This window comes from Ahaetulla prasina, chromosome 14 (genome assembly GCF_028640845.1).
Source record: "Ahaetulla prasina isolate Xishuangbanna chromosome 14, ASM2864084v1, whole genome shotgun sequence".
Taxonomy (NCBI): domain Eukaryota; kingdom Metazoa; phylum Chordata; class Lepidosauria; order Squamata; family Colubridae; genus Ahaetulla; species Ahaetulla prasina.
In genome coordinates this window covers 7494397-7517817 of record NC_080552.1, presented here as the reverse complement: position 1 = coordinate 7517817, position 23421 = coordinate 7494397, and the positions used below count along the sequence as shown (strand labels likewise).

General features: G+C 42.3%; 1 protein-coding gene across 3 annotated transcripts in view; it reads left to right on the top strand.

Annotated features, from left to right (window-relative positions):
- RBFOX1 (RNA binding fox-1 homolog 1) overlaps positions 1–23421 on the top strand; it is a 634773-nt gene that overhangs the window by 340338 nt on the left and 271014 nt on the right. For all 3 annotated transcript variants that reach the window (XM_058157660.1, XM_058157659.1, XM_058157658.1), the window contains exon 2: positions 18169–18411. In XM_058157660.1, the coding sequence (XP_058013643.1) occupies positions 18169–18411 (243 nt within the window). The remainder of the gene's footprint in view (positions 1–18168; positions 18412–23421) is intronic.

Genomic DNA, 23421 nt, shown 5'->3' with positions numbered 1-23421 from the left:
GAAGAGCCAAGGGTACTGTCCTCACCACTGGAATGTACAGTGTAGCTCCTGTGGCGACCGAGATTGTCGTGGTGTGCATATCAAACGTTAGTTAGGCTGGAGGGATTCCAAAAGTCACTTCCACCTCGTATCCTTGAAATTAGATTTCATGGCACATCGAAAGCATCAGGAGAAGAAGCCAAAATGAACTGGGGAGAAAACTGGCAGCAGATTGGCATACATAATACGGGCAGAATCTGCTGAAGCTCCTATTTCAGGAGAGAGTTCTAGAAAAACCCACTACTCCATGTCATTCATGCTGCTTGTCCTTCTCACTCGACCTACTTGCTTGTTCTTTCTATCTCTCCATCTATTTGTCTGCCTGCCTGCCTGATTCCCTGTCTGCCTGTCCATCCATCCATCCATCCATCCATCCAGGGGTGGGATTCAAAAATTGTAGCAACCAGTTCTCTGCCCGGTTGCTGGGTGGGCATGCCCATGGTGGGCGTGGCCTACTTGGCCTCCTGGACCATGGGGGGAGGGGACATTTTCACCCTCCCCAAGCTCCTGAGGTTTTGTTTGAGTGTCCAGGAGGGCGAAAATGGCATCACCTGGGCTCCGGAGACCCTCCGTAGGTTGGAAAGGTGCCCGTTTCTGGACTTCCGAACTTCCGGGAGGCCCATTTTTCACCCTCCCAGAGTGGGTACTGCACTTACCTGGCATCCAGAAAGGGCTGCATGGAGACTCCTAGGAGGGGAGGGGTGGCCTGGGCAGAGTCAGCCAGTTCTTCCAACTACCAGTTCGGCGAACCAGATGTAAAATTAGCACCTGGTTCTCCCAAACTGGTTTGAACCGGCTGAATCCCACCCCTGCATCCATCCATCCATCCATCCATCCATCCATTTATCACACATCCCACTAAGGCAGCGGTTCTCAACCTGTGGGTCGGGACCCCATTGGGGGTCGAATGATGATTTGCCAGGGGTTGTCTAAGACCATCGGAAATATGGGAAGTATACTTGCGAGTCAAAGAATCGCACTCCAATGGTTGACTCCACAAGCCAGCTGCAGGCTCTTCAAATCGCTATCCAAATTCGGCTTCAGACACAATGAATTAAAAAGGAGAGAAATCTTTGCTCTGATGTCTCCCTCTCAAGCTTGCTGCAATTACTCCCAATCGCTAGCCTAATCTGGCTTCAGGCGCGATAAACTTAACAGGGGAGGAGTCTCCGCTTTAATGCCTCCATCCTCAAGGCAATTGCAAGCAGTTCAGATCGCTAGCCAATATGGCTTCAGGCGCGATAAATGCAAAACGAAAATAATTTTATGGTTGGGGTCGTCACATCGTGGGGAATTGTATTAAAGGGGTCGCAGCACTATAAAGGTTGAGAACGACTGCACTAAGGCAAAACCAAAACAGGTTTTGACTTAGCGCCATGTATGCATTGAGTTACTGAATTATTATTGTTACTTTGGTGTAAATAGTTCTGGAAAGTTGTTCAAAGCGCTTTAGTGTATTCCATATAAACGTGATTTATCTCTCATGACTGCCACATATGATGCAATTTGCACGTTCTGCTTTGGCTGTAGAATTACAGTCCCTATAAAAGAGTTGCCATGAAGTTTATTCAATCATAGACTGTCAAAATGAAACGGTTTGAATTTTTAACTGAGCTGAAGAGTTTTAACTGGTTTAAGCCTGTAGCAAGAGGAGAAAATAATCCTAATGATGTTTGAATGTAAATATGGAAAACAAAAAACACCAGCAAAACTATAGTAAAAATCAAGCATAAAGAAAAAAAATGCACATTAGAATAAATTTATTTACAGTGGAGTTGAAGTCTTAAAAAATAAATTTAAACCTTTTCTATGGGGAATCGTATTGATTGAGCTTTCTAAAATGTCAATGAAAATTATGTAGAAAAAGCATATATATCATGACAGAATAACAGAGTTGGAAGGGACCTTGGAGATCTTATAGATCAGGGGTCTCCAACCTTGTCAACTTTAAGACTTGAGGACTTCAACTCCCAGAACTCCTCAGCCAGCTTTGCTTAAAGTTGGAAACCCCTGTTATAGATTACATGGCAGTACCAGGAATAATACTGCGAGAAGCCATAAATTTGGTTTCTTTCTCCTACCTACACCTTCCACTTTTCTGGAATCACTTAATAGCAGTGGTGGGATTCAGCCAGTTCATACCACTTCGGGACAACCAGTTGTTAACTTTCTGTGCAGTTTGGCAAACTGGTTGTTGGAAGAAATCATTAGGGCAGAGAACCGGTTGTTAAATTATTTGAATCCCACCACTGCTTAATAGCATTCTATGGCCTCAATTTGCAAGGGTTTTATTTCATTTTCGAGTTTGGTTCACACAGGAAAATTCTAGTCCAACCCCCTGCTCCAGCAGGAAACCCTATACCATTTCAGAGAAAATGGTTGTTCAATCTCTTCTTAAAAACCTCCAGTATTGGAACACCCACAACTTCTAAAAGCAAAACTGTTCCACTGATTAATTGTCCACGTTGTCAGGAAATTTCTCCTTAGTTCTAGGTTGCTTCTCTCCTTGATGAATTTCCACCCATTGCTTCTTGTCCTGCCTTCAGGTGCTTTGGAGAATAGCTTGACTCCCTCTTCTTTGGGGCAGCCCCTCAAATATTGGAACACCCAATCCAGGGTTTTAGGCAAGGTATGTTTGAATCTTTCCATCGGACTAAAATAGTATTCTTAGCTACCTCCCACATATGAGAAATCTAAATTTCTTTATAGTTCATCCAGTTCCACATTTTCAGGATATAATTTAACATTAATTTTACATAACTACCCTTATTTCTTTTGCTAGAATTCTATTTGGTAAACATAATACTATTCAGCCAAAATGTGGAACAAGCCCATATATATGAGTTGGTATCCTTTCATATATCCTTTCATACACGCACAGACACACAGAAACAAACACACACACAGAAAGTATACAGTGTGTGTGCAGTGGTGGGATTCAGCCGGTTCCGGCCAGTTCAGGCGAACTGGTAGTTAAATTGCTGCCTGGCCGCACCCCTCCCCGCCCCTTCTAGGAGTCCCCACGCACCGCATTTTGGCTCCCAGGTAAGTGCAGGGAGGCCTACTAGGCAAAAACGGGATGCAGTCGGTGCGATGCACCCCACCATGGCCTTTTTTCGCTCACAGGAGGCTTCAGGGAGGCCTACTAGGCCCAAAAAGGGGCACGGGAGCATATGGTGTGGGCTCCACACATCCCATTTTCGCTCCCAGGAGGCTTCAGACGTGTCCCTCCTGTGGCCCAGTTTTTGCTCCCAGGGGGGTGCAGGAGGCCGAGTGCTTCCTATCACACCCCCTGGCCACGCCCACCATGGCCACGCTCACCCAGCCGGTCATTAGGGCAGAGAACCAGTTGTTAAATTATTTGAATCCCACCACTGTAGTGTCTCTGTTCGTGTAATATTATATTATTCATAGCATTATAGATGTTATAATACTCTAGTCCAATGTTCAGACATCATCTCCAACATTTGTTTGAAAACCTTTAGCAAGACAGCGTTGGTTGCACTTCTAATGACCTCTGGAGGGTTCACGATGGAGGCAATGCAGGCATCCTGGCCCTTCTGAGTCTCACAGCAGTCCTAAGGAGAAAAGTTTTGACCATGAGAACAATTAAGTCAATTGAACAGCCTGAATCCGGGGTGAAATGCTCCAGGATCAGACACAGATCACGCACAATCCAGTAGCGATCGTGGTTCGGCGATCTGGTAGCGATGGCGGAGCAAAGCTACACCACCACCCCGCCTGGGTGTCATTACTTCCTGGTTTTAACCATACTCTCTATACCCTTTTGGGATTCAAACCCGGGCTGCTTGTATACTAGGTAGATGTGTTAACCTCCAGCCAGTGATGGCTTTTTCTCTTCATGTGCCAAAAGCGGCACCTACAATGCAATGCGTGGGCCCCATGCACATGCGTGCATGACCCCCCACCTCCCACACATGTGCATGCGATGCGCCATGCAACCCCTGCCCTCCCCCCATGCATGCGTGCGAGGGGTGGGATTCAAAAAATGTAGTAACCTGCACCACAGCGGTGTGTGTGTGTGTCTTTTTGCCCTCTCCAGGCTCTGGAGGCTTTTCTTGAGCCTCTGGGAGGGTGAAAACAGCTCCCCCAGGCTCCAGAGACCCTCCAGAGGCTGGAAATGGGCCCCGGTGTTCTAGAACTTCTAGGAGGCCCATTTTTTGCCCCCCCAGGCTGCGGAGGCTTTCTTCGAGCCTCTGGGAGGGCGATAATGGCCTCCCCTGGGCTCGAGGCCCGCCAGAGGCTGGAAATAGGCCCATTTTCGTACTTCCGGAACACGCACACCACACCTCCCCCCCGCGCATCTCTCATATGCGCCCTTCCCTCTGTGCATCCCCAAAATCAGCTGGCCGGTGGGAGGTCGCGCCCATGTGCAGTGGAGCTGAGCTGGGCAGCTGCTCGCATGCCTGCAGAGAGGACTCTGCGAGCCAACTGTGGCATGCATGCCATAGGCTCACCATCACAGCTCTAAGCCATGGGCTCTCTCCACTTTGTCGACTATACCAGGGGAAAGATCGTTTTTTATCAGGGCAACCCGGTCTACCCAATTATGGGACGGTGCAGTAATAGGGAAGATTTTCAAGATTTTAAATATTTTGTTAAGGCGTTGTTTCTCTTACATTCAGATCAAGTCTCAAAAGTACCCATTATACTATCTAGGAATTCCCAGCAGAGATGCTCTTCAAACATCGGATAGAACGTCTGAGTACCGCATTTCCTCCAATTATACATCTAGTTAGCTGCTTTGGTTATCCATTCTAGCCCTTAGCGCGGTCTTTCTCAACCTCGGAAACTTTTAAGAGGTCTGGACTTCAACTCCCAGAATTCCCCAGCCGGCACATCTTAAAAGTTGCTAAGGTAGAGGAATACTGCCTTAGCAACAGCGAAAGTGAACTAAGAACACAATTTATATCCCAGCTTAAAAGGCGGCGGCCTTGTTTTGCGTTTTCCAAATTAACCCCGGTCTTCTTTGCTTTTGGATCTTCAGCTCCTTACAGCGTTTTTTCATCCCTGTGTATATTTGGCTGAGAGGAGGAGAAAAAACAACAACAACAGAAAGATTATACATGCTTTCATGTCTCTCTATTTTGCCCCTGATGCAGTTAAAAAGAACTATGCTTCTAAGCAAGCCGGATTTTTTGGGGGGAAGTGGGAGAGAGGGTGAGGAGAGGCGAAGCAGGGGTCCTTTTTAAGTTTTGCATCTTTCTCCTTTGTCCTTATACCCCTGGAGAAACAATGCATTTTGGCTCATTTAACTACAGCCTAGACTGAATAGAATAGAATAGAATAGAATTTTTATTGGCCAAGTGTGATTGGACACACAAGGAATTTGTCTTGGTGCATATGCTCTCAGTGTACATAAAAGATACGTTCATCAAGGTACAACATTTACAACACAATTGATGGTCAGTATATCAATATAAATCATAAGGATTGCCAGCAACAAGTTATAGTCATACATTCATAAGTGGAAAGAGATTGGTGATGGGAACTATGAGACGATTAATAGTAGTGCAGATTCAGTAAATAGTTTGACAGTGTTGAGGGAATTATTTGTTTAGCAGAGTGATGGCCTTCGGGGAAAAACTGTTCTTGTGTCTAGTTGTTCTGGTGTGCAGTGCTCTATAGCGTCGTTTTGAGGGTAGGAGTTGAAACAGTTTATGTCCAGGATGCGAGGGGTCTGTAAATATTTTCACGGCCCTCTTCTTGATTCGTGCAGTATACAGGTCCTCAATGGAAGGCAGGTTGGTAGCAATTATTTTTTCTGCAGTTCTAATTATCCTCTGAAGTCTGTGTTTTTCTTGTTGGGTTGCAGAACCGAACCAGACAGTTATAGAGGTGCAAATGACAGACTCAATAATTCCTCTGTAGAACTGAATCAGCAGCTCCTTGGGCAGTTTGAGCTTACTGAGTTGGCGCAGAAAGAACATTCTTTGTTGTCCTTTTTTAATGATGTTTTTGATGTTAGCTGTCCATTTTAGATCTTGCGATATGATAGAACCTATATGTGTCATTTCTCTTAAGAATGCAAAACACTGGTTACCCAAAGAAGCAAAATATAATGAAGACAGGGCACTGTAACAAAATAAAAACTGGACCTTTTTTTTTTTTAAAAATGGATTGTTATTAAAGAGCCAGCAGACTTTGTAAATCCAAGCCGCCAGGAAGAGAAAGGAGGGGTTGGCGGACTTCTCCAAGCTTTTCTCGCCCCCTCCCTTGAAACCCCAGGAATGAATCAATGCCGCCTCATTCAGCAAAACGTGCGCTTCACACTAAGCCTCGCACAAGTTAACATTTTATCTCCCTCCGTTTTGTGTGCAAACATAACAAGATTGCTCCTTCTGTTTTGACACTTTTCACACCATTTCTTAATTAGAAAAGCTTTGGGTAGCAGATGAAATGGTGCTGGGGGAAAAAAATAAAAAAAATAAATCGGAGACAGGAGGCGTTTAAGCACAGAACATTTGAAACGGTGGCATTTTAGCAAATTGACATAAATGATTTGAAGGATTTTTTTTCTTAACAAAAAATATAAATATATATATACACCCAAAAGCTTGCATCCCAAAACGATTATTTCCCCCCACCAGTTTTTTTTTTCCCTCTGTTCCCTCCCTTGCTTTCATTTTGCCGTGTTTGGCTTGTAAACAGAAAGCAATACGCCTGGTTTTTATACCTTTGCCACGTGAGGCATATTTCTGAGTTGAAATGTGGATTTCATTAAATTCCAGGCCAAAAACCCCTTTAGCGCAGACGTTCCGCCATCCTTTAAAAACAAAAACAAAAAAAAACCAAACAAACAAACACAGAAACAATCCTGCCACTGTTGTGAAATTGAACGGTGCCAATTTCTTACTCGACCGGATGCTTTTTGAAGTTTCTTTTAATACTGTCGTCCTGTTTGCACCCGATCTTTAATTCTAGTCGTTTAAAAAAAAAAAGTGTAGCACACCAACCCTGGAGGTTCAGGCCGTTGTCAGGGAGCCAAGCTAACTTTTGGAAGACCTGCAGTTTTAGTCATTTCGGGTGTCCAGCTTCGCATCAAACACAGCTGTAAATCTCAGCTTTCCAGACACTTAATCCCATTTTTTTCAGGGATTGGTTTACTGGGCAGAAGGTTTTCAGATAATGAATGAACTAGATAAGTCTCTGTCTTGCAGGCCAGAAGGAAGCTAGAGATGCAGAGATGGGCCCTCCCAGAAGTTGAAGCCTTTATTGCAAATTATGCTGAAAGGTTTAAATTCCAGGATTGTGTTGTTTTTTTCTCTGTTTCTGAATTCACACATACAGGTGGAGACAGAATTACAACAGAGTTGGAAGGTATCTTGGAGGTCTTCTAGTCCAACCATCTACTTAGGCAGGAAACCTTACACCACTTCAGACAAATGGTTGTCCAGCCTCTTCTTAAAAACTTCCAGTGTTGGAACATTCACAATTTCTGGAGGCAAGTTGTTCCACTGATTAATTGTTCTCACTGTCAGGAAATTTCTCCTTAGTTCTAAGTTGCTTCTCTCCTTGATCAGTTTCCACCCATTGCTTCTTGTCCTGCCTTCAGGACAAGAAGAATAGCTTCTCCCTCTTCGTTGTGGCAGCCCCTGAAATATTGGAAGACTGCTATCATGTCTCCCTTAGTCCTTCTTTTCACTAGACTAGACATTCCCAGTTCCAGCAACTGTTCTTTATATGGTTTAGCCTCCAGGCCCCTAATCATCTTTGTTGCTCTTCTCTACACTCTTTCTAGAGTCTCCACATCTTTTTTGGAGATCCTTCTAAGTCTAAAGTAGTCCTAAATTTACAACAATTCACTTAGGGACTGCTTGAAGTTACAACAGCACTACTAAAAGTTATTTATGAATGTGATTCACACTTATGACCATCGCAGCATCTCTGTGGTCACATCGGACTCTTTGCAACTGGCTCATATTTATGACATTTGTAATGTCCTGGGGCAGTGGTGGGTTTCAAATTTTTTTACTACCGGTTCTGTGGGCATGGTTTAGTGGGCATGGCAGGGGAAGGATACTGTAAAATCTCCATTCCCTCCCCAATCCAGGGAAATGTTATTGCAAAATCCCCATTTCCTCCCAATCAGCTGGGACTCGGGAGGCAGAGAATTGATGGGAGCGGGGCCAGTCAGAATTTTTACTACCGGTTCTCCAAACTAGTCAAAATTTCTGCTACTGGTTCTCCAGAACTCGTCAGAACCTGCTGAAACCCACCTCTGTCCTGAGGTCATGTGATCACCTTTTACGACCTCCTGACGAGCAAAGTGAATGGGGAAGCCAAATTCATTTAACAACCGGGTTACCTTTTTATTTATTTATTTATTTACATTTATATCCCACCCTTCTCCGAAGACTCAGGGCGGCTTACAGTGTATAAGGCAATAGTCTCATTCTATTTGTATATTTACAAAGTCAACTTATTGCCCCCCCAACAATCTGGGTCCTCATTTTACCTACCTTATAAAGGATGGAAGGCTGAGTCAACCTTGGGCCGGGCTTGAACCTGCAGTAATTGCAGGCTGCTGTGTTCTAATAACAGGCTTCTTACAGCCTGAGCTACCACGGCCCCTAACTTCACAACTGCAGTGAAGTTGTTAGCTTAACAACTGTCACAAGAAAAGTTGTAAAATGGGGCAAAACTCAACAACTGCTCTGCTTAGCAACAGAAATGTAGGACTCAGTTCTGATTGCCAGTCAAGGATTACCTGTATTTAGACTATCAGACTAGGAAAACCACGCCACGAAGGTCAGCACTACTTTTATTGTAGAGTTATAGTAACAGATTCGTGCAGGTCTGAATGTGCTTCCCCCTTCTTTTTTTTCCTTTTCATGTGAACTCAGGAAGGGTGTGTCTGAGATAGTTTCTCAGGTTAGGGTTTTGATTGGGGCTCAAGCCCTGCTTATCTGATGATAGCCTTGGTAGTAGATCTTCCTCCTGTCCTTCAAAGCCATTCCCTCTATCCCCTCTAGAGTGGCAACTCATCTACGGTGATGCAAAGTTGCAATCAATCCGTGGAACAACTTGCCTTCAGAAATCGTGGGCGCTCCATCACTGGAGGTTTACAGATTAACAGAGTTGGAAGGGACCTTCTAGGTCATCTAGTCCAGCCCCCCGCTCAAGCAGGAGACCCTACACTATTTCTGACAAATGGCAGTCCAGTCTCTTCTGGAAAGCTTCCAGTGATGAAGCTCCCACAACTTCCGAAGGCAACTTCTGTTCCATTGGTTGATTGTTCTCACTGTCAGAAAGTTCCTCCTCATTTATAGGTTGAATCTCTCCTTGATCAGCTTCCATTCATTATTCCTTGTCTGGCCTTCGAGTGCTTTGGAAAATCCTCCTCTCTGTGGCAACCCCTCAAATATTGGAAGACTGCTATCATGTCTCCCCTGGTCCTTCTCTTCCCTAGACTAGCCAGGCCCCAGTTCCTGGAACCATTCATCTTATGTTTTAGCCTCCAGTCCCCTCATCATCTTGGTTGCTCTTCTCTGCACTCTTTCTAGAGTCTCAGCATCTTTTTTATAGTGTGGGGACCAAAACTGGATGCAGTATTCTAGGGGTGGTCTTACTAAGGCTTTATACAGTGGTATTAGTACCTCCCTTGATCTTGATTGTATCCCTCTGTTAATGCAATTTAGGATTGCATTGGCTTTTTTGACTGCCGCTGCACACTGCTGGCTCATATTTAACTGGCTGTCCATTAAGAAAACTGAAGCCCTTTGAAAGAGCGTCTATCAGGAAATTGATCCTGGCTTTCCATAAATTAATAAAACATTTTGGAAAATTGTGGGCACTGGGCAACACATTGAAGGCTGTTTGCAGCATCTTGTAGCCACTTGATCATGATTTCTGATGTTTCTGCTGGAACCCAGCATGTACTTCCCTGTTGTAATCCGCCGGCGGCCTGTGGAGCTGGCAGCAGAGTCGGACAGTGAGGAGGCTGGGGAGGAACATGGGCCAGTCCTGGAGTCTGGGGAAGGCTCAGACAAGGGCTCTGCATCAGAGGCAGAGAGGGGGCCAGGGCCATCTGGTAGTTATGTGCTGCCTCCAGAGCCTCCAGAATCTGACATTAGCGAGACAGAGGAACAGGGGGAGCCTGTTCCCAGTGCACGCATGCGCAGAGATGCCAAAAGGCAAGAACAGTTAAAATAAAAGGGACGACTTGGGAGTAGGGCTTGGAGATGATTGGACCCTCCCATAAGACATAAAGGAGGAGTGAAGGTGCATGAGCCTTTGTAGGAAGCAACTTTGTTTGTTCTGGTCGGTTTAAATTCTGAAGCTCCGTTTTGACTATGTACTCCATGTGGCCTTGCAAAGCTAATTGCCCATCAGTGGAGATAAAGATGGGTGCTTATCAGCCTTATCCCGAAGGACTGTGGCAGACTTCTGTCGGACTCTTTACCAACTCTTTGTGACTCATCACAGACTGTGAATGAACAGAATTCACACCCGTTGAAATAAAAAGAGGGTGTTTGGGACTAATTGTGTGCTTTTTACTGTCTCAGGAAGCCTAAGTCAGAACATTTTTGTTTCTGGCAAAAAAACCCCACCCTTTTGCTTAAGGAGTGCCACATTCATTTTACAACCCCCTGCAAAATAGATCGCAAAATCAGGTGTGGTTGTGCGGTCACAAGCATCCCGACTTACAGCCGAAGTTGCAGGCTCAATTACAGTTGTACAGCGAGAACTGCCTGCATTCCTTTGCTCTCTGTGATGTTCATTCTAGCGGGCGGGGGCCTGCTTGCACACACAGATAATCCTTGACTTACAACACTTCATTGAGTGACCGTTCAAAGTGACAATGGCGTTGAAAAATGTGACTTATGACCATTTTTCACCCTTACAACCTTTGCAGCATTCCCCAGGATCATGTGATCAAAATACAGACGCTTGGCAACTGGTTCATATTTATGACGGATGCAACGTCCCAGAGTCACATGATCACTTTTTACGACCTTCTGACAAGCAAAATCAGTGGGGAAGCCAGATTCACTTAACAACTGAGTTGCTGACTTATCAGCTGCCTGGATTCACTTAGCGATCGTGGCAAGAAAGGTCGTAAAGCGGAGCAAAAGTCACTTAAACGTCTCACTTAATAACATAAATGTTAGGCTCAATTGCAGTTGTAAGGCAAGGACTGTATGTGCACAGCCTTTATAAAATGTGAAATATTTGGTATGTTCGACCCCTTTTCTCCTCAGTTGTGGCAGGTCCAGGAACTATAGTCCCATACCCATATCTAGCTGATGTGCTTTTCTTGCGGGAGGATATTATATTACTGTCTTTGAAGTAGAACAAGTTTGAAGTCACCTGTTAAGGAATCTTACCAATACTTTCTGCTCTTAATTAAATATGAGGTGTAATTAGCACAAAGAAGGAATGCGAGGAATATTAATCTGATGGTTGTGCAAAGGATGTCATTGTAAATGAGAAACAGTGTGTGTGGGGGGTCTCTGGAACTCAAGGTAGCATTAAACTCTTTAGGACAAAGTGCACCTAGTTGTAAATTCCCTACTACTATTTTTTTCTCTCTATACCGTTTTGCCTGGAAAAAAAAATTGGTGACTTTCATTCTTTTGTTCCCCGTATTTTATTTTATTTTTTTATTCAAGAAAAGTTAAAGTACAAAACACCAAAATATTGTTTAAAAAGGACAAAAAAAGCAAAAACAGAGTAGACAACATATTAAAGAAAAAAAGTTCTTTTTAAAAAAAAAAAGGACTAACACATATACACATAATGTCCACCCTAGTTGGATCCTGATTAATATAATATAACAATGTAAGTTTGCCACCCTTTGAGAAACAAGCCAAAAGAATTTAAAACTACTAAATCAATTTACCAAATGGTAGCCTGTCATCTATATACTATACTAGCTAGATGCCCATGCTTCGCTGCAAAACTATGTGCTTGGGCTTGGTAAATTGACACTTACAGCCTGCAACTTAATGTAAGATGTGTAACTCCGTAGCATCAGAGTGTGTTAATATAATGAAACTGTTGGAACAGAGGGGGACGGGGAGTAGAATGTCCCAGCCCACAGCATCCATCGGTATTCATCTGTCCAGCATCCTGTCAGTGTCAGAGAGTTGAGGGGTGTTTGGAAACTCAAACAGTATTTGCTTTGTGAAAAGAAGGAGACAGGAAGGAGGCTGGGCGTGGCTTAGCTCAATTGTTCTGTAGTAAAGCTGCTTCCTGCTGTGAAAGTGAAACTGAAAGTGAAACTCCTCTCCTCTGCTTGTGTTTTGCATTTGAAACAGATTTCTTTTCAGGTGAGGAGGGGAAATAGAACTTCTTAGCATCACAGCGTGTTAATAATAATATAGGAAATACTAATGCTCTGATGGTCATTTTGAAAAATCCTTTCTTAGTGAGCACCTAGAAGCCAAGAGGCAAATTTGTGGCAAATTTCAAGTTTGTAGGCTTTACGATTCTGGAGATTTCATGATTATGGCATGAGTGGTTTTCACTTTTATATATATAGATTAATAACACAATAGTTAACCGGAAGAACAATGATAATAAAGTGTTATATACAAGTAATACAAATTATTAATAATAAAACACAGACAAAATTGAAGTTCCAAAACCTTCCGTTAACAAGCTATCATTGTAATCAACTCATAGAAAATTTACCACGGCTTCTTAACTATCCAAAATCATCCCAACAATTAACCTTGATTGGTCCTGGATCAAATATCCTCATTTATTTAATGAAACCATCACTTAAGTTAAGTTTACTATATTGTCATTGCACCTCGTGCAACAAAATTAAATGCCATCTTCAGTGTACATTATAACGATAAAAATAAAACAAAACCACACATCCTTCACATTCTATACAATTGAATTGAAAACCTGATATTGCATTAGAATTGCACTATAGAGTAGAATTCAATACAATTACTGCCCTGGGATAGAAGCTGTTTTTCAGCCTATTTGTCCTTGTTTTTATCATCCTGTACCATCTGCCAGATGGTAAAAGTTCAAAAAAAGTTCAGAAAGTTCACTTATCAATTGCTGGTTGATTGAGTACAATAAATCCAATCTTCAAAGCCATTGTATCTTCCCCAAAAAACTCCAGATGGACTTGTTCCCCAGTTAAATGGAATAAGTCAATTTCCCACTCTCCTCCAAACCTCCCTTTGTCAACTCTTTATTTCCCGATTGTCTTGGTCCAGTTTCTCAGAAACAGTTGTTGATTTTTGACGCAACTGGAAAATTATCAGTTTCAACCAGTGGACTCAGATTTTGTCCACATCAGTGTTTCTCAACCATGGCCACTTTTCAATTGTTGTTGTCATTAGTTCCGAAGTTGTGTCTGATACATCGCAACCCCATGGATGATATTCCTCCAGGCCTTCCTATCCTCTACCATCCCCCGAAGTCCATTTAAGCTCACACCGACTGCTTCAGTGACTCCATCCAGCCACCTCTGTCGTCCCCTTCTTCTTTTGCCCTCAATCTTTCCCAGCATTAGGCTCTTCTCCAGTGAGTCCTTCCTTCTCATTAGGTGGCCAGAATATTTGTGTTTCCTCTTCAGGATCTGGCCTTCTAAAGAGCAGTCAGGGTTGATCTCCTCTAGAACTGACCGGTTGGATTGCCGTGCAGTTCAAGGGACTCACAGGAGTCTTCTCCAGCACCATAGTTCAAAGGTCTCAATTCTTTAGCGCTCAGCCTTCTTTATGGTCCAACTTTGACAGTCATACATTGTGACTGGGAAAACCATGGCATTGACTATACACTCTTTTGTTGGCAGGGTGATGTCTCTGTTTTTTAGTACACTGTCTAACTTTGCCACAACTTTCCGCCCGAGGAGCAAGCGTCTTTTAATTTCTTGGCTGCAGTCCCCATCTGCGGTGACCTTGGAGCCCAGGAAAATAAAATCTGTTACTGCCTCCATTTCTTCCCCATCTATCTGCCAGGAATTGAGAGGGCCAGGTGCCATGATCTTAGTTTTCTTAATGTTGAGTTTCAAGCCAACTTTTGCACTCTCCTCCTTCACCCGCATCAAGAGGCTTTAAGTCCACTTTAAGATGAGGTGAAGTCCACTTTAAGATGAGTGGACTTCAACTCCCAGAATTCAAGTCCGCTTATCTTAAAGTGGCAAAGGTAGAGAGAGATACACTGGTCTACTTGATTGCAACAAGTATTCATTCCCATTTTGTTTAAGTGTAGCAGGGTTTCCCCACTCCTCTTCATTGGGAAAAAAGAGGAGGTTAACTTGGAGTGAGGATGTGTGAAATTTTCTGCAAGTGCTTCAAGATGACTCTCATGAAATGCTGCCATGGAGATGGTTTGAAGCTTCAAAAATGCTATCTGGATGAGTGTAGCTGTTGGGGGAAAATACTTTGATTCAGATAAATAAATTAACAGAGTTGGAAGGGACCTTTTAGGTCTTCTAGTCCAACTCCTTGCCCAAGCAGGAGTCCCTACACCATTTCTGACAGATGGCAGTCCAGTCTCTTCTTGAAAGCTTCCAGCGATTGAAGCTCCCACAACTTCTGAAGGAAACTTCTGTTCCATTGGTTGATCGTTCTCACTGTCAGAAAATTTCTCCTTATTTCTGGGTTGAATCTCTCTTTGATCAGCTTAGTTGAATCTTCTCCTTGATCCATTATTCCTTGTCTGGCTTTTGGGTGCTCTGGAAAATTGCTTGACCCCCTCATCTCTGTGGCAGGCCCTCAAACATTAGAAGACTGCTATCCTGTCTCCCCTGGTCCTTCTCTTCACTAGACTAGCCATGCCAAGTACTTGCAACAGTTCACTGTATGTTTTCACATCCAGTCCCCTAATCATCTTGATTGCTCTTTTCTGCACACTTTCTAGAGTCTCAACATATTTTGTATAGCGTGGGGACCAAAACTGGATGCAGTATTCTAGATGTGGTCTTACTAGGGCTTTATACAGTGGTATTAGTTCCTCACTTGATCTTGATTGTAACCCTCTAATGCAATTTAGGATTGCATTGATACTAATTAATATTACAGGATTTACACCGAATAACAACAACAACAACAACAATAACAATAATAATATTCATAGTTCCAAGTGTCTGGCATCAACCTTCAGACAATACATAATGGAGCCAGGGCCCACGTGGCTAAATATAACATTGGTTTTATTGTAATTTCTTTGTTTGATTGTTTTGAGCCACCGAGTTGGATAGCATACCGATTTAAGTTGGGCAGCATACAAGATTAATAAATTATTCTAGTTGGTTGCCCAGTCAGCCAAATGATCTGATTGAATTTGGCATTTTTGTTCACTTATGGAATCCTTCCCAAAAAACAAAACAAAACAAAAACAAAAACCCAGGATAGGCAGATGTTGTTGTTTAATCGTATTAAATTATTATTATCACTGTTAGAAAGCATTATGTAAATAAAACGGTTGACCCTGTTTGATTGCAGTTTGTTTGATACGGCTTGCTGCTAGCATCAAGTTTAGGGCTGACTTGCTTTTTGATGAAAACCCAAACTGCTCGTATTTTAAATGAACGCTTTTATTTTTAAAATGCCTTGTACTTAAAATTACTGGTTTATACTTGGAAAAAGTCTAGTAGCCCCTTTGCCATTAACAAACTTACGGGACCGCCTGCTGTTACCTCATGCCTCCCACCGTCCCGTACGCTCTCACAGAGAGGGACTTCTCAGGGTGCCGTCCGCCAAACAATGTCGGCTGGCGGCCCCCAGGGGAAGATCCTTCTCTGTGGGGGCTCCTACTCTTTGGAATGAACTTCCCCCTGGTTTACGCTAAATACCTGACCTTTGGACCTTTCACCGCGAATTGAAAACATTTGTTTATTCGCGCGGGGCTGGCTTAAACTTTTTAAACTGTTTAGTTTTTAAATTTTAAATTCTATTTATGTTTTAAATTGGGGTTTTTAGATTTTAAATATTTTAATTTCTCGGCCAATTGTGTAATAAGTTTCTTAGTTTAGTTTTAAATTGTATATTGTGTATGTTTTTTAGCCTGGCTGTACACCGCCCTGAGTCCTTCGGGAGAAGGGCGGCCTAGAAAGTCAATAAATAATAATAATAATAATAATAATAATAATAATAATAATAATAATAATAATAATAATAATAATAATAATAATAATAAAAAATTAACAGCTCCCTTCGTCAGATTGCATAGAGAGGTTAAACATTCCAGCAGCATGTTGTCAGTCTGGGGAATTGTGACAGTTGCAGTCTACACATCCCCAAGCTGGCAAGGTTAAGAAACACGGGACTAGATTGTGTTGGGTTTAAATTTCTACATAAGGCTATATCCTTTCAGACATAATGCCCACCTGAAATTCTCTGTTCCTATCTCAACCTGTTTTTCCCTGAAGAGCTTATGTGGGAATCAGAAGTGTTCTTTATAAATAAAGAAGACACTGATGCTGGGGTTTTCCTTTGTAACATCTGTCCAGATAGATGAGTTGGATAGATACAGCTAGAGCTACAGATGATAGAGATAGAGAAATATCTATCTCCATCCAGCCATCCAGCCATCCAGCTTGTTATCATCTGTCAATCAATATGTTCATCCATCCATCCATCCATCCATTGTACCTCTATATCTATCTGTTTGTCTGTCTGTCTGTCTATCTATCTATCTATCTATCTATCTATCTATCTATCTATCTATCTATCTATCATCTATCTATTCAGCTTGCTATCATCTCATCTGTCCATCCATCCATCCATCCATCCATCCTTCCATCCATCCATCCATTCTGTCTCTCTGTCTTTCTATTTTGCTGTCTCTCTTCAACCTGCTATAATCTGTCAGTCCATCCATCCAATCTATCTATTGAGCCATCGATCAATCAATCAATCATCTGCCCGTTATTCATTCCATCCCTCCATCCATCCCTCCATCCATCCATCCCTCCATCCATCCATCCATCCATCCCTCCCTCCCTCCCTCCCTCCCTCCCTCCCTCCCTCCCTCCCTCTCTCTGTCTGTCTGTCTGTCTGTCTGTCTGTCTGTCTATCTATCTATCTATCTGTAATAAGAATTTCCATTGATTCAAGGAGCCTGGCAAACTTCATGAACCCAATGGACAATATCGATTTCATATTTCCAATCCCGCTTTATGGGCCATTTGAAAAGAAATTCAGATTCATTTTTTTTTAGGTGATGTGTTGATGGAAACTTTAGTTGATTTGTACCAGAGCATAATTTGGGAGATTTTGCATACAAGTTGTTGAAAGTATAAAACACCGTAAACATAGTGTCACAGAGGGGAGGGCTTCAATTCCTATATTATTATCTACGTAATAGCGATAAATAATAGTATGGCAGGAAACCAGGATGTCTTGTTCCTTCACGGTTTAAAAACAGCTTTAAAAATCCAATTTATTTATTTTTAAAGTTTTGATGATTGCTATAGAATCTTCATTCACTGATAGTTTTGCAGTATAGACTGTTGTTTTTCTGGTAATGTTTAAATATTCCACAGTGTATATTCATAATATTCAGCTATTACTAGATATTTGTTGGACTAAGCAAAGACAGAGGAAAAAATGAAATCTGAAAATCAAATTATTTGACTTCCATTTCATAGGAAAGCATATTCCTGTAGTTTTTAAAAAGAGGACACCATAAATACTCTGTCTGTAGGATTGTTATATTTCTGCTTTGTTTGTCACACACTACAAGATTTAAAATTTTACTGATAATTTCAAAATTACCGGTACTCTTTACGCAATTAACTGCAGTCTTATACAACTGGCAGTAAACTTGCCTTCCGGCTATTCCGTAAAGCCCACCTCTATCACAAACAGAGACGAACACAATTTTGTTGATAAGGACAGTGTAAGTTGTTGGACATTATTGGAATGACGTTATTTTACCGCTGGATTGGGTTGAGAAACCAAAGATGCTGAGTTAAAAAGTGGTGTGATTTCCCCAGGAAACCTTATTTGTGAGTAAAACCAGTGGCAGCTCAGCTCCTTCCTGCAGATGGATGACTAATGGCCCTTCTAGTGGAGATCCCAGCAGGGAAGAGCAGCTGGACAGAAATGTGATGAAGCACCTTCAGAGACGCATTCATCTTTACAAAGCCAAACCCCGCTCAATTTTCTCTCCCGTTGTTTTGTGTTTCCACAGGGTAATCAGGAAGCCACTGCGCCCCCTGAAACGATGGCCCAGCCTTACGCCTCCGCCCAGTTTGCGCCTCCTCAAAATGGCATCCCAGGAGACTACACTGGTCCCCATCCTCACCCGACCCCCGACTACTCCGGGCAAACCACGGTTACAGAGCACACGTTAAATCTGTACCCGCCTGCGCCGACGCACTCCGAACCAAACACAAGTGACACAAATGCACAAACTGTCTCAGGCACAGCCACCGTAAGTAGGTTTTTTTTCGTTTTATTTTTCCGACTTTCTCCTTTAAAATATACTATTCGTTTTCCGAAACCTCAGCAGACAGAGTCCTGGGCCTGGTGTTCGTTTTAGGAGCCTAATGGAATGGCCTGTCCTTCCTAGCGGAAACAGATATTTGATGAATTTCGATTCTGAGATTTGATTCAGGGTAAATTTTGGCCGGTCTCCACATCCATCCTGGGTGTGATTTTTTAAAAAAAAAACACAGCGTAGATTTCAGCAGAAATGATTTTGATACGACAGAAGTTTTTACCGGGACCTGGTTTGTATTGCATGGAGGAATGAACTTTGTCTAAATCGGTGGGTCAGGCCTGGAAGCCATCTTTTGCATTGGATCTTCAGGCCTGCCACATTTAGTGCTGTGGGAAACTGGGGATGGGGGATTGTATGGAGCATGGGTGATATGTAGTCATAATAACATTCCTTTCTCAGAGAGTCAAGGACATCTTGCCCTGCACCTGGAGTGGTGTGACTGGGAGGCATCTCCAGGTGGGACAGTACTTTGATTGGACCATGTGGTGGACATGTGGGTGCTGGGCAGGGACTCGGACTTTCCTTTGGGTGAGGAAAACCTGGAAGCTTTTGGATTTGGGTTTTCCTAGATGTGCCCATATGACATCTCTCATTAAGTGGAACTTTGAGGAGCGTTTAGCCTTGGAGTATTCTTTCATTGGGGGTGTTACTTGGAACCCTGACACAGTGTTTAAACTGGTTAACTATATTTTCAGGAGATGAGAAATAGATGCATTGATGGACAGAATTTTTGATTGTGTGGCTGCAAGGGTGCACATGGGAGATAAAAAACAACAACATCAAGGTGTTGGTCACAGTCATATCGTATATGTCAAAAGGATAAGGCTGTGGTTGTGTCGTCAAAGCACTACTTGGATTGTATGGTCGTGAAGCATTTTGGATTACAGAACAAGGCTTTAGAGCTTGTGTAGAGGCCTATTCCGTCAACACCTTAATATATTTTATGATTATGGGTTTCCTTTCTAATTCTGTGTCAGGTTTACTTCACACATGTGCTGTATTTGTGTATATTGCTCTCCACAATACGGTGTCCTTCTCATCTGTGGGAAGCATATAGACATGTTGACTTCCATAGTTGAAGGTTTTTATCTATCTACTCATAGTCTGGTTGTTTGGAGGCCTAAGACAGATCTCCTAGGATTATTGCAAGTAGCAGAACAGCCCACTTAGTGACTGTTTGAGGTCATGATGGAGCATAAACAAGATACTTACAACCCAGATGTTTTGAAATCCCCCTGGTCATGTGATTTTGGGCACCCTATAACCAATCCACGTTTACCGCTGTTTACAATGTTCCAGTTATTTAGGATGTGTTTTTTTTTTTGCAGGAACCTGGTGTTTACTTCTGCTTTACACACACACACATACACACACACACACACACACACACACACACACACACACCATTGCAAACAATAGGTTCACTTAACAATTGCGACATTCACTGCCATAAAAATGTCATAAAATTGTGTCAGTCACATGATGACCTGCTTAATAACACATACAACTTATGATTGTAATTCTGGGCTCAATAGCAATAGCACTTAGACTTATATACTGCTTGACAGTGCTTTACAGCAGGGATGAAATGCTCCCAGTTCAGTCCGGTTCGCCTGAACCGGTAGTAAAAAAAGGCTACTGTTTCGCCGAACCAGTAGTAAAAAATGTAAAAAAATAAATAAATCCAACAATCATGTCAGAAGCGCACAATTGTCGGAACTTTTTTTTTTTTTTTTTTTTACGTTTTAAGCATTTTTTTACTACCGGTTCACCGGCACAAGTAGTAAAAATGCTTTAAAAAAGTAAAAAAAGAGGCTCTGATGATCGCGTGTCACAGCTGATCACACACACCCCGCGCATGCTGTTCTACTTACCCCAAGACTCCTTTTGGCATGCACTACACACGCACGGATGCGCACCTCGAATGCGCAGCCAGCGAACCGGTAGTAAACCGGTTCAGGTTTCACCATTGCTTTACAGCCCTCTCTAATCTAATCTGGGTCCTCATTTTATCCACCTCGGAAGGATGGAAGGCTGAGTCAACCTTGAGCCTGGTGACATTCAAACTGCCAAATTGTAGGCAGCCGGTAGTCAGCAGAAGTAGCCTGCAGTACTGCACTCTAACCACTGCGCCACTGTGGCTCATAATTACAATTACAGTTGTAAGTCGAGAACTCAGCTTTCTTACAGGAGGAGTAAGATGAGAAGTTCAATTTTTAAAGAAGACTCTGCTGAGCATACCGATAGGCGTTTAGAACCCATTCATTCAGCAAAGAAATCTACAGAGGAAGGCGTGATTGTATAAAATGCTTGATTTTAAATAATGTATACTCTGGGTAAGCATCAGAACCAAGCTGGCCCTTTTGATGACCCATTCAAAATCCAAGTCCAAGCAGGAGCAGGTTCCTACTCTGTGCTACCAGTAAAAAAACACAATAAAATAACAGAATTGGAAGGGACCTTGGAGGTCTTCTAGTCCAATCCCCTGCTAAAGCAGGAGACCCTACACCCGTGATGATGAACCTATGGCACCCGTGCCACAGGTGGCATGCCGAGCCCTCTCTGTGGACACGTGAGCCGTTGCCCGAGTTCAGCTCTGCTACGCATCTGCACATGCCTCTCATCAGCCAGCTGGTAATCGAGTCTCTGTTGCACATGCGCGGGGAGTGGGGCATATGCGGGGGACGTGCGTGCATTGCATTTTTGGGGTTTGGGCACTCGTGTGCGCATTTGCATACACATGCGCGCTTTGGGAACTCGGTCCAAAAAATGGTCACCATCATGTCCAAACACCATTTCAGACAAATAACTGTCCAGGCTCCTCTTAAAAGCCTCCAGTGATGGAGCACCTACTACTTTTGAAGGCAAGCTGTTCTCATTGTTAGGAAACTTTTCCTTAGTTCTAAGTTGCTTCTCTCCTTGATTAGTTTCCACCCATTGCTTCTTGTCCTGCCATCAAGTGCTTTGGAGAATAGCTTGACTCCCTCTTCTTTGGGGCAGCCCCTGAGATATTGGAACACTGCTATCATGTCTCCCTTACTCCTTCTTTTCATTAAACTAGACATACTCAATTTCCTCAGTTATATGTTTCTACTTCCAGCTCTCTTATTTGTCTTCCTTCCTCTAGATGCTTCCTTCCTTATTTTTTTTTTTTTTTACATATTTGCCTTGCTCTGATAGCTCAAGACAGTATATTTTCCTTGCATCCCATTTTACAACCACCAGAATTATGCAGTAGATAGGGGGACGAGATTGTGATGGCTTAAATTTGGATCCACCAAATCCCTGACCAAGGCTTCTTGGGAGCTGAAGAAGATTCTGAGATGCACAAATTTAAGATGAATATTAATGCACACATAAATCGGCTTACATACAAACACGTATATGCAATATATGATGAAAGTTCACTCATTTAGGTTTGAAATTTGAAATATCTATGGCACTTAGACTCTTGCTAATAGTTTTCTCTCCTGTTGTCTTATGAATTGATTTCTTTCTTCATCACAGTCCTCCTGGTCAGATAATTTAGATTTCCATGGAAAATGGGGATTCTGCTGAAAATTATAAAGGTCTGCTTGAGTTCTAAAGTATTATGCAATATTGAACCCAGTGAAACAATGAACCAACTTGGTATTAAGTAGCTTCTTAAATTTCTATGTTCCTAATTTCATTTTCCTTTTCTGTTCATGTGCAAAATAATTAAGGTGGCTTAGAAAACAAAGCCCAATAAAAAAAAAAAGCCATTACATTTTATAATGTAACAAACCATAAACCTGAGCGAAGCAATAGATTACCGTGAAGGCAGCAAAATGAGCATAAGGCAGGATGAAATTATGATAAAATCCACCGAAAACAAAACAAACTTGCAGGAGCTGCTGTAAAAGTACAGTCTCATAATTCAATTAAAAGTAAGTGAAATCTCACTTGCATTTGACTCTCGATAATTTCATAGAGTCATCTGGGGTTTAATCTAGGGACAAGAATAGAATAGAATAGAATAGAATAGAATAGAATAGAATAGAATAGAATAGAATAGAATAGAATAGAATAGAATAGAATAGAATAGATGGAGTGGAGTGGAGTGGAGTGGAATGGAATGGAATGGAATAGAATAGAATAGAATAGAATAGAATAGAATAGAATAGAATAGAATAGAATAGAATAGAATAGAATAGAATAGATGGAGTGGAGTGGAGTGGAGTGGAGTGGAGTGGAGTGGAGTGGAGTGGTATGGAATAGAATAGAATAGAATAGAATAGAATAGAATAGAATAGAATAGAATAGAATAGAATAGAATAGAAGGAGTGGAGTGGAGTGGAGTGGAGTGGAGTGGAGTGGAATGGAATGGAATGGAATGGAATGGAATAGAATAGATGGAGTCAAATAGAATAGAATAGAATAGAATAGAATAGAATAGAATAGAATAGAATAGAATAGAATAGAATAGAATAGAATAGAATAGAATAATGGAATGGAATGGAATGGAATGGAATGGAATGGAATGGAATGGAATATAGACTGGACTGGACTGGAATGGAATATAGCCTAGACTAGACTAGACTGGACTGGACTGGACTGGACTGGACTGGAATGGAATGGAATGGAATAGAATAGAGCTGGATATATCATATATCTATATCATTTCAGCTATATCATTTAAAATTATCATTTATAAGCTATGCCATTTCAGACAAGTGACTGTCCAGTCTCTTCTTAAAAACCTCCAATGATGGAGCGCCCACGATTTCTGAAGGCCAAGCTGTTCTACTGATTAATTGTCCTCACTGTTAGGAAGTTTCTCCTTAATTACAGGCTGCTTCTCTTTTTGATCAGTTTCCAACCATTGTTCCTTCTCCTGCCTTCAGGTGCTTTGGAGAATAATTTGACCCCCCTCTTCTTTGTGGCAGCCCCTCAAATACTAGAATACTGCTATCATGTCAC